The 11,582-nt window shown below is 37.4% G+C and overlaps 1 protein-coding gene across 1 annotated transcript in view; it reads left to right on the top strand.

Moving 5' to 3' along the window:
- The first annotated feature begins 441 nt into the window (after nt 1-441).
- LOC107662765 (protein turtle homolog B-like) overlaps nt 442-11,582 on the top strand; it is a 77,908-nt gene continuing 66,767 nt past the window's right edge. Inside the window, exon 1 of the mRNA XM_016452845.1 lies at nt 442-717. Coding sequence (XP_016308331.1) covers nt 654-717 — 64 coding nt within the window. The 5' untranslated portion in view covers nt 442-653. The remainder of the gene's footprint in view (nt 718-11,582) is intronic.

Below are 11,582 nucleotides of genomic sequence, written 5' to 3'. Positions count from 1 at the left end.
ACTCTTTCCATCAGAATTAAAATGTCATGCCTGAGAGGAAATGTGCACAAGTGAAGTTTGCAGACACATTACAAGCTGAATTTAAAACCGCACGGTTCAAAGCTCATTGTAACCCACGCGCACTATAGTCTCGTCTATAGTTGCATAGATCCAGAACAACATATGTGCCATTCAAAAAGAGACACAATAGAGAAGATCCAAAGAAGTGCGGACTTTGGTTTCTGTTAATGCGCATGATAATGCAGCAGTTGTACTACACCAGCACACTCCAACTCACCTTGAATAAGAGCATCTGCCATGCCATTTTACTACCAGGGGGCGGCTGATTAACCAATACACGCCCCAAAGCGCCTGGTGCTGGCCAATCAGAGCGCGGCGGGGGCGGACCCAATGGCTACATTCCCTCACTTGGTTTCACTTTGCACTTCGGAACATCTCCGTCTTCCATAAAGGCGCTGGTGCAGGTGCTCTGTCTCTTCGGGGGAGGATGCCATAGGAAGGACGGGCAGGGGAAAAAAATGAAGGAAAACGCTGAGAGAGGAGAGCACAGGATGTGATAAGCAGGGTATCAGACTGGAAACGGAGGAAATTGAATATGAAAGATTTATTGAAAGGGGCACTTTGAGCTATTATTCCTGGTTGGCAATAGTACTATGATTTGGTATGTGGCCACTTTGATAGCAAGTGTTTTCAGCACCCGAGGAACGGCAGCTCAAGGTGAGTTGAAGTGCAGTATTTTTATTCTGCATCATTTTGGGAAAGACACACAGGCGTTACATTTGTGTGTTTTAATAGACGCGTTACATGCCACTTTTATTTATGCATTCGACGTGTGTTATATCTCAAGCTATACATTTTATTAGAATACGAGCGTTTGCTGGGATCGAACCCGTGGCTTTAGCTTTTCTAGCGACATGCTCTACCAGTTGAGTTACATGTGTATAACAATCAACGGATTTCTTTAATATATTTAATCAAATGCATATATTCAATTGGGATAGAACCTGCTATTCAACCTTTCTGATAGTATTTGCATCAGCTCATATCAGGGCATGAGCGAGACAATTGAAGGCGTGTATTGGTCGCTATTACAATCGATTGATGCTCTTTTGATTACAAACGCTTTTTGTCTGCCGTAAAGAACATTTATGCATGCATGCATTGATCATCCATGATGTATGCGTTAATGCAGAATATCACCGATGAAAGATTGTCCAAAATTGCAGCTAGTGTTGAAAAGGGGCGTGCAGCACTGAATGGAGACATGCTGCGATTGTCTGGGCTACTACAGTCTGTCGTGCCTGTTCACACAGAGATATATATATATATGCTCAATTTTGTGTATTATGATGATAAAAGCTCAAATGCATAGCCTCAAAACACATATGCGTGTATATTTCGGAATAATCGATGTGCATGGTCTTTTCGTTAGCTTGTTTTGTCCTTTTCACTGATATTATATCCTTTCTCGTATATATTTCTTATATTTGGAGCCCATATTTGTTGACGAATGGACTGACTTAACCTTGCTTTTTCATTTGTGGCCAGTAGGAGGAGCTATTTCCTCCTTTAACTACAGCGATTGTCCAATTACACAAACAGTAATTTAAATTATGCAGTTAAACTTGTAATTGACATTTGCAAAAGCAAAATGATAAAATATAGGCATATATTTCTTTAGTCCATCACACAACAGCATTTATTCTAATTATTTAACTTTGTCTTACAGTCAAATTTATAAAGTATAGTCTATATTTTATTGTAAAGCATTAAAATAAAGGTATAAAAGCCCTTTGGGTAAATATTTATACAGTCCAATGCCACAACTTTGAAGGTGCAGTGAATAAAATCAGTTATCTGTTGTTGTGGGTTGCAAAACAAAAAATAACAGGGAACCCCAGGCCTAGATGCTTGTTTGAGAGCTTTCTGCCTGTAATTGTATGTTCTCTATGAAATAATAGCCACAGTCTGTTTCCTGTCTCCCAAATCCACCATCAGCCATTTTGAAGCTGTCGTTTAGGGAGCGTCAAGCACACTGTAATGAGACAATGTTAGTGCACAACTCTGATTGACAAAATTATACCACTGCCCAACATGTGCCCGAGCCACAGAGTTTCTTGTGTCTGTTGAACGGCTTTGTTAGCTTCAAGACAAAAAGTCAGTTTCATATTTGAGAGTGAATCACAAAAATTCAAAGACAATGGTTTATTTGAGAGAACGGGATGCGCGTTTGAGACTCATGAGATGTTGGAAGCGATTATGTGCTGCAACAAAAGCTGAGGCAGTCAAGGAAAAAATGATCTAATCAGAGGTTCCTGCGAGGAAATATAATGGCAAGAGTTATTTAAGTTCCATCAATTTTAGTTATCTGAACAATAAAATAATGTACACACTGGAGTAGCTTCAAAAAGTATCTGAATTTACAATCTAGGTGTTAAATTGCCCCAGTGATCCTAAAAGGCTCCTGTGAGTAGATTTGAAAATCCTTCGAACCTTTAGAAGAGCATTGAACAAAAAAAAAAAAAAAAGGAAATGATGTATTTAAACTAGAAAATATCAGCTATGAGTCAATTTATGGACATAGTAGGGTAAAAATACTCATACTGAGTATTTTTACAGAACAGTACTCTTACTGTTCAGCTGTATTGTCATCTCAGAAAAGCGAAGTAATGGTGGTGACCAAAGTTTCCCACAGCCTGATACCAAGCATCATCCTCTGCATTGAAGCCACACACGGAGTGTTACAATAAGCAGGGCCAGCGACAGTCTCAGTCTTAATAAAGCTATGAAGAGCAGCTCTTGGCACAGTTTGCAGATTGTCAGTAATGGACACCTCTGGCAAAGCTCCCTTCCCCCTTACCTTGCCAAGCAGTATTTGTCTGACCTGCAGCCTTCTGACCGTTGGGTGCAACCACTGGTTCTGGTTCAGGGGGAGTGAAAACTGACAACTTTCTGAGATCTTGGGTTGCGGCTTCACACGTCTACTACTGTGTATCTATGATCCTAGGGAGGATAACATGGTCAGGCTTTAAAAAGAGTTTCAGTATATATATTATTAACATAATTATATTATTATTAATATAAGTCCTGCGCCACTCGCCGGTCTCGAGTCCCACGGAGGAGCTCCGGAAGGATAAAAGGAGGAGCGATGACAGTGAAAGAGGAGATAAAATCCAGGCCTGGTCCTCTCTCCTCTTTCACTGTCGTCGCTCCTCCTTTTATCCTTCCGGAGCTCCTCCGTGGGACTCGAGACCGGCGAGTGGCGCAGGTGTCGCTCATTATCAATTACTCCACCGGCCTCGCTCCGTTCCCACGGCTCTCGGCCCCCCCCCACTCGTCACAGTATAATATTAATATAATATTAATGTAAGTCCTGCTGAAGTGGAGATTTTTAGCTCAGTGCAGGAGAAATTGGCCTTAAAAGACATGATAAAAATAGATAAAATAGATAAAGTGCAATAAAAGAAACACTTAAAGGGATAGCAGTGAAAATTCTGTTGTTAATTACTCACCCTCATGTTTTTCCAAACCTGTAAAACCATCTTTAATCTTCAGAACACAAATTAAGATATTCCTGATGAAATCCGAGAGCTTTCTGACCCTGCATAGACAGCAACACAACTGATACTTTCAAGTCCCATAAAGGTAGTAAGGACATCGTTAAAATAGTCCATGTGACGTCAGTGGTTCAACCGTAATCTTATGAAGCTACGAGAATACTTTTTGTGTGCAAAGAAAACAAAAATAAAGACTTTATTCAACAATTTCTTCTTCTGTGTCAGCCTTCAACGTGCATTCATGAGAGTCACGACTGTGCTGCACCTTGTTACAAACAGAGGAATGCACACGCATGCGCTGTGGTACTCTTGTGAACATGTATGTCTTACGGGTTTGGAACGTGAGTAATGACAGAATTTTCATTTTTAGGTGAAATACTGCATGTCTGTAAAAGTGCATGTTTTCTTTCCACTAGTCTAAAAAATACTTTATGAAAAATCAAAAAGCTCAAAATCACAGAATTGATAGATGCGTGAAAAAAAACCTTGTCTAATGATAATTAGGTAAAATTATCTATTCAAAGAGGCCTATCATGAGGGTCTGCAGGGGTCCTCTGTGACATAATTTCCTCTATTAAGGCCATTCACATCAAAGACCATAACTAAGAGTAGTATTTCCGAACTGATACCTGGAAGACCTTCTACTTCCACTGAGATTTCATAAAAGCCCCCCAACCACCATGAGCATGAACCCAACTAATGTTCCTGTTAAGTTATGAAAACGTTAGTCCAGTTTTTAAATGTTTTAAAACGTTAAATGTACATTCCATTTTGTCATTTTGCAAACATTATGGGAATGTTACTTTTGAATGTTCTCTAAACATTCTGAAACAAGTTGCCACATTTTAAAGATGTCACATGAATGTCCAACTAAATGTTTCACAAAAAAAGGTTCCATGAATGATTTATTAAGTTTTTTGTACTAATATTGTTTTAAGGACATTATTAAAGACCATATTAAACAAATGTTCTATTAACATTAATGGTAGAACGTTTGTTCATAACTTTGAAAGAACCTTTCCAGAACGGTAGCCAAAGTTCTGAAAGCATTCCATGTTAGTTCTGAATAATAATTGTTATTAATATAAAAAAAATACAATTTCTCTAAAACAATAAAAGCTTATGCCAAACTACTTAAAAATGTCATTCTTTTAATATATTTTTTTTCTTCATTATGATAATATATTCCAAACTAATTTAATGCAGAAATTAAAAACATGCTTGATAGGTGTACGCAGGTCATGCATTTTGAAAGATTTGATACAAGATTGCATTTGAAATATATTTTTAAACAAAGATAATAAATTAATAAATATGACAACATGAGCGTCATTTTTACAAATTCTTAAATGTACACAACTCAAATGTATGAATTTACAGGACGTTTATTAGACCAACTAATAGGGATGTAATGATGTCAAAATCTCACGATACTACAATATCATGATATTAAGTCTACAATACTATATTTATTGCGATAAATAAATAAAAAAAGACAAATGAAAGATTGGAAAATTTTTTAATTTTGCACATTTTTAAGTTAAATTATTCTATCTAATGCACGTTGAGAGTTCAAAATGAAGAGCTCCAACCCATGTTCTTAACTAAGAAAACTCAAGTCAGAAAAAGTCAGTGAATTGACTTGTACCTAAACTTTAAAGGGGACTCAACCCTCTTTTTATTTGTGGTATACTGTCTCAGTCTAAATTACACTCACACTGGTGTTTTAGGAAGCCAAACAAATTAGAATATAATAATAATAATAATAATAATAACAATGACAGTAATAGCCATATTCTAAAACAACTGCACTGTAAAATAAATGAAAATGAATATTTCATAGGTATATTATTTTTGCTTTACACTACAGTAGGGAAATTACAATACTTCCTTCCTAATTTCTACACTTGAACGAGATATTTTGAATTTGGACTGCAGTACGTTACCCATTTAAACCGCTAACTGTCAGCAATTCATACTGCACTTTTAAGCTTTTATTTTGACGGAAACGGCAGTAGAGGTTCTATTTTAAAGGAATACTCCAGCTCCAGTGAAAAATTGCTTACAAAAACGCGTCTCACTACAAATCTAGTGAAATTCTGTAATCATCTGCCAAGAATATAAAGCCTAACTGGAGGCTGTTGCGTTCCCAAATGCGCTCTAAACTCACAGCATGTGCAATAAACGTATAGCAAAAACAGACTTGATGAAAGGATTAAGCCATGTTGTGCTTTTGGCTTTAGTTTGTTTGACAGATACTGTGCCAAAGCATAATGGCCCAAAACACAACTTTAAAGATCTTTTATGTTAGAATAAGAAGTTTAGATATATTTAAAAAACTACACTTTTTGCCCGGAAGACCTATTGTTTCATATTGTCATGTGACCATGATAATATCCAGACAGTTTTGCTATCGCGATATCACGATATTGATAATATTGTTACATCCCTACCAACTAGCCATTTCAATCACAAGAATTGTTTTAGTTGCTGATACCTCTGTTTTTTTATAGTGTCAAAAAAGCCATGAGATATCTATAGGCATCCACTGTCAGCCTGTGCGGGTCAATCAGTAAAAGCACACTGCTGCTGTCAGCCCTTGTGAGGCTGGGGTGAGATGTAGTGGTGTTTTAGGCTGAGCTGAGACAGTAGCTCCTGCTAGAGTTGGGCACGCTGCCACGGCGCTGCCTACATCCTCTCCCAGTCTCACCTTACAGTCTGTCTCCTTCCAGTCCTCCATCAGCTGGGGCTCGGTCGGTGCGGCTCGTGCCGTTTCCCTCACCGCCATGAAATATTCAACAGTCCACTCAGACATACCGGACTTCACAATGCACTACATTAGAAGAGCCCTTTGCACTCGACGGCGCACTTGCTGTGGAGACTCTCCTCATTAAAATGAGCTCTTTTATACTGATGCATTAGCTATTTGTTGTCGGAGGGTGTACTATGTAGCGATATGCATTGGGCTAATTTTCTGCCGCAAATCTCTTCGTATTGTTCCTGTGAAATATTACGCTGATTGCTTTGTGTATAGGAGATAGCAAGCACAAGAATCTCCGTTCCTCCCTGAGGGACGCTTTACTATCTTCGACTCTCCCGTTCCCTCAGGCGTAGCTACTTTATAGCGGAGACCTCCGCAGTGGAGGCGCTGTATTGGCCGGCTTCATTATTCATCATATTTTAGATGACGTCTTGCATTGTTCTGTGTGGTGGGTGTGTCGTCATGCTTTCTGATCTTATCGTACCTTAGTGTAATGTGGAAAAAGATGCTGATGCTTTTGCTTTTGTTTTCCTCAAGATGAGATTTCCTGCTGAGAATGTGCATTTCTTCCTCTGCTGTCATCAGTTTTAAGCGTAAGTGTAATCAAATGCCATTTCAACATTCCAGGCACCTTCATGTCTGGTGCAGTAAACTTTACGATCTGAGACTCTGTGTACCTGCTTCTGTTTGCGTTCCTCCTGTATTTGAGCTCTTTATTAGCTGCGATTTACTGAGATTATACCCTGTGCTGTATGGCCTGGTGTTCTGGGGCCGGTGATGGAATTTAGGACCAGTTAATGGAACTGTTTCTTGGCCTATTGGGCCATTATTGAGTTACATTGGCTTGCATGGTTTTTCATCCATTACAAACATAAACACTTTATTTTATGTGATGTACTAAACTTTGATATTGAAAATATTCTGACTAATTAAATGTGTCACCTAGCTGGCTAACATAGTTGGCCACACCAGAAAGAAAGAAAGAAAGAAAGAATTTAAAAACGATAATATTATACTACATTTCCAAAATATATGATAATTATTTTAATACTTATAAATAATATATAAATAAATAATATATTATAATAACAATTATAACTTTTAAAATTAAATAGCTGGACAACTTTAAATTAATAAACACACTTTTGCTGGCATACAAATATGATGCAGAACATTACTGATAATGCTTGAGATTTGCAACCCATTTCAAGTAATGCTTAGTTCCATTTCAAGACAATCACAACTTCTTGCAGTTGAAACTTCATCTATGTTTGCCAGATAAATTAAATTACTAGCATTATCATTTAAGTTTTGCACAATATTTGTTTGCCGGCAAAAGTGTGTTTATGAATTTATAAATATTGTGGAATTGTAATATAAGCTGTTTCTTCCAGCTTTTTGATTTCATTAAATGAAAGTAAAATAAAATAATATGAATTAATAATTATATTAATACAATAAGTTATAATTGTTAAATATTATATAATGTATTATTATATTACACATAATGATTCCTTGATTCAATTCGAGTACTTGATTTAAAAAAAAGACTCCATTGTGTCGAGTAAGTGCACAATAACGGAAGTGGCACATTCCAGAGGCGAGAATCCATGAAACGCATTATTACATGGTTTTCCAAGACTGCATCATGTCTGCATGATATAATGTTCATCTGGGAATGCCATTTCATCATCTTTGTAAGGTAAATCATTCATAAACCTATGCAAACACAGTAGAATACATCAATATATTTCTCAATATGCTAACTGTTCATTGCAGTTTCAAATTAAAAGTTTAAACCCTCGCTCTGAGTTTACACTTTTTGATGTCCACATATTCAAGAAATTACAGTGGCTGTAGCATTTCTGTCATAAAGAAATGGCCAAATATTAAAGATTAAGTGGACATTTGAATTAAATGTTGTTAAGTCAATAGTAAACAAAGATTAGGTCATGCAGAAAGTGCAAAAACAGTCGTCAGGTCGTTAATTGGCGTCCTATGCAGTCATTTGTTATAATGCGTAATGTACATTATTTTTATTGTCTACATTATATTATGTATTTTTGTTCAATAAAATCATGATTACCTGCTTTTTATACTTTATTGGAACTAATTATTATTACCTCATTGCTACTATATATGTATTTTATGTCATTTTAAAGGCTATTGTTCACTATTTTTTTTTTCAACATAAAAAATGTATAATTATCCAATCACTCGGTTAATCATCAGAATAATCAACCGATTACTTGATTACCAAAATAATCGTTAGTGACAGTCATAAATAATACAATAAAATAGTATTAAATATAGTATGAAAATTGCTAAAAATAAAATCCTATTCTTCTCTCTCTCTCTCTCTCTCTCTCTCTCCCTCTCTGTGTTGTCAATGAAAATTATGTCAGGGCAAATGAATGGGCCAGCTCCTGACGAATTCCTTTATCAGATTTCGCCCACTCAAGATCCTAAAAGCATTGTTAACAATCTTCAAAGTATTTCTAAATCAGTGGCTAGTTGGAAATCTGTAGCATACGGTACCATCAAATCCATGGTGAATCTAGGAACAGATCGGTAAGTTCAGAGACACCAGCCTCCAGATGGACCACAGTGATGAGTTTGCGATGCGTTCCGTCAGATGGACACCTACGACCCTGTTACAGTGATGCCGGCTTGTGTTTACATTGAGTAAAGCGGCCATCTGGTGTCCCAGAGGTCTCTTATTTCATCTGCTTACTTTTTCTTTTGTGCTAGAGTCATGGAGAGGGCACTATTACTTTTATCATGCAATACAGAGGATATTAGCTTCAATTCAACCATAACGTTACCTCAAAATACTCTTGACTATTAAGCATTCTCTTAATGTTCACCTAATTCACATATGAGCCACATTGATTGGGAGTTAGACCTATTCTTATAAGAAGGCTTTCCAGTAGATGCTGTAAGAACATGGATTGAGAAATTTGCTCCCATTCAGACACAAGAGCATCAATGAAGTCAGTTAGAGAAGGCATGTAGTATGTCTATATCTTCACTCGCACTGACGTTTTTATGGTCACTCATCCTCACGGCATGTGTTGCTTTCTTTGGGCAGCTCTGACACATTGCTCTCTGAGAAGTGACCTTCATCATGTACAGGCTGGCATTCAATTACAGATTTGTCAGTGGCCTGTGCAGCTGAGTGGGTTAGTGTCCTTGAGAACCCACCTCTGCTCTGTTCTCCATTTGATTGCCTATTCATGATGTGTCCCAATGGCCCTGTTGGCAGGGAGACTAACGCTGCCTCTCGGCGCACAGATTACGCTTGATCCCAGGAACGTGCGGTTTTGCTGCTGATGTGCCGAGTAATTGCCATCATATAGTATTAGTTTATACCATTAGTGAGCATGAAAAGACTGTTCTGTATAGTGAATGGTATTATCTGTATAACTGCATCTAATTATGATGAATATAAACAAATTTACTCGTCTGCTTCCAGCATGTTGGCATTAGTTTATTCATCCTGATAGTGGATAATTCCATCTTCTAGTGGAAAGGGTTTTTACGTTCGGGATTGTCTGAGCTTTAGTAACCATTCAGCTTGCTTGTTTGTGTCTTAGAAAAGGAGGGAGTTACACCGCTGAGAGCTCCTCTTTGAGTCGACTCATTCATGGTTTGTTGTGGTTTAGTCCATTCTGTAATGTTTGATATCAGTGTTTTATGTGGAACCAGCATGAGCAGAGTGAATATGAACAAATTATTTAAAATTAGATGTGACAGAAGATATTGAATAGTGTTACTTAAAGGACTAGTTCACACAAAAATGAAAATTCTGCCATCATTTTCTTACCCTCGTTCCAAACCTGTATAATTTTCTTTCTTTTGTGAAACACAAAAGGAGATACTTTGTCGTAGGGCTGCACGATAAATCGCAATGAAATTGCAATCGCAATTAGGCAAAAGCTGCGATTGTCATGCACATCTTGTCAGGGAAGCACGGTTCTGTGATCAGCAGTAAATTTCCATCCGAAGGCCAGAGGGCTCTCCTGCAGAAACTCCAAATACGCCCCGCAGAAGAAATCCAGGAAATCCCTATAGCGGTTGCTGAATAAACAGAAGACTTAACTGCTTTCATTGGTTCAGTGTGACTAAACACAGGACTACGACAATATATGATTTATCTGAGTAAGTTCTTATTATAATTATTATTATAATTTTAATTATAATAAAGTATATAATAATGCAATGCTAATCGACATAGCCTTTATCACTGCTGATAAAGCAGTAGTATTCATAGTTCATAGTATTCTTTATCACTGAGAATACTATGAACTATTTTGTGTGCCTTATTCGGTGTATTTTCAGTCGTATTTGCAAAAGAAAACTACTGCGTGCGACTATGAAGAAATATTTAGGAGCACCAGTGTGACTTTGGATTCCATCCAAAGATTCGAATTAAACTTATGTGCAAAACTGGAATATCGCATAAAACATTTGCAAATAAAGCACCGTTTCCATCCAACGAGTCAAAGAGAACAAAATCGTTACTTCCTGGTAGACTGGCACTAAATATCACTAAGAAAACTAGGAGAAGCCACTGAATATAATAATTTTCATATACAGGTGCATCTCAATAAATTAGAATGTCGTGGAAAAGTTCATTTATTTCAGTAATTCAACTCAAATTGTGAATCTCGTGTATTAAATAAATTCAATGCACACAGACTGAAGTAGTTTAAGTCTTTGGTTCTTTTAATTGTGATGATTTTGACTCACATTTAACAAAAACCCACCAATTCACTATCTCAACAAATTAGAATATGGTGACATGCCAATCAGCTAATCAACTCAAAACACCTGCAAAGGTTTCCTGAGCCTTCAAAATGGTCTCTCAGTTTGCTTCACTAGGCTACACAATCATGGGAAAGACTGCTGATCTGACAGTTGTCCAGAAGACAATCATTGACACCCTTCACAAGGAGGGTAAGCCACAAACATTCATTGCCAAAGAAGCTGGCTGTTCACAGAGTGCTGTATCCAAGCATGTTAACAGAAAGTTGAGTGGAAGGAAAAAGTGTGGAAGAAAAAGATGCACAACCAACCGAGAGAACCGCAGCCTTATGAGGATTGTCAAGCAAAATCGATTCAAGAATTTGAGTGAACTTCACAAGGAATGGACTGAGGCTGGGGTCAAGGCATCAAGAGCCACCACACACAGACGTGTCAAGGAATTTGGCTACAGTTGTCGTATTCCTCTTGTTAAGCCACTCCTGAACCACAGACAACGT

This window comes from Sinocyclocheilus anshuiensis, unplaced genomic scaffold (genome assembly GCF_001515605.1).
Source record: "Sinocyclocheilus anshuiensis isolate Anshui unplaced genomic scaffold, SAMN03320099.WGS_v1.1 scaffold1144, whole genome shotgun sequence".
Classification (NCBI taxonomy): domain Eukaryota; kingdom Metazoa; phylum Chordata; class Actinopteri; order Cypriniformes; family Cyprinidae; genus Sinocyclocheilus; species Sinocyclocheilus anshuiensis.
This window is presented reverse-complemented; position numbering and strand designations above follow the sequence as displayed.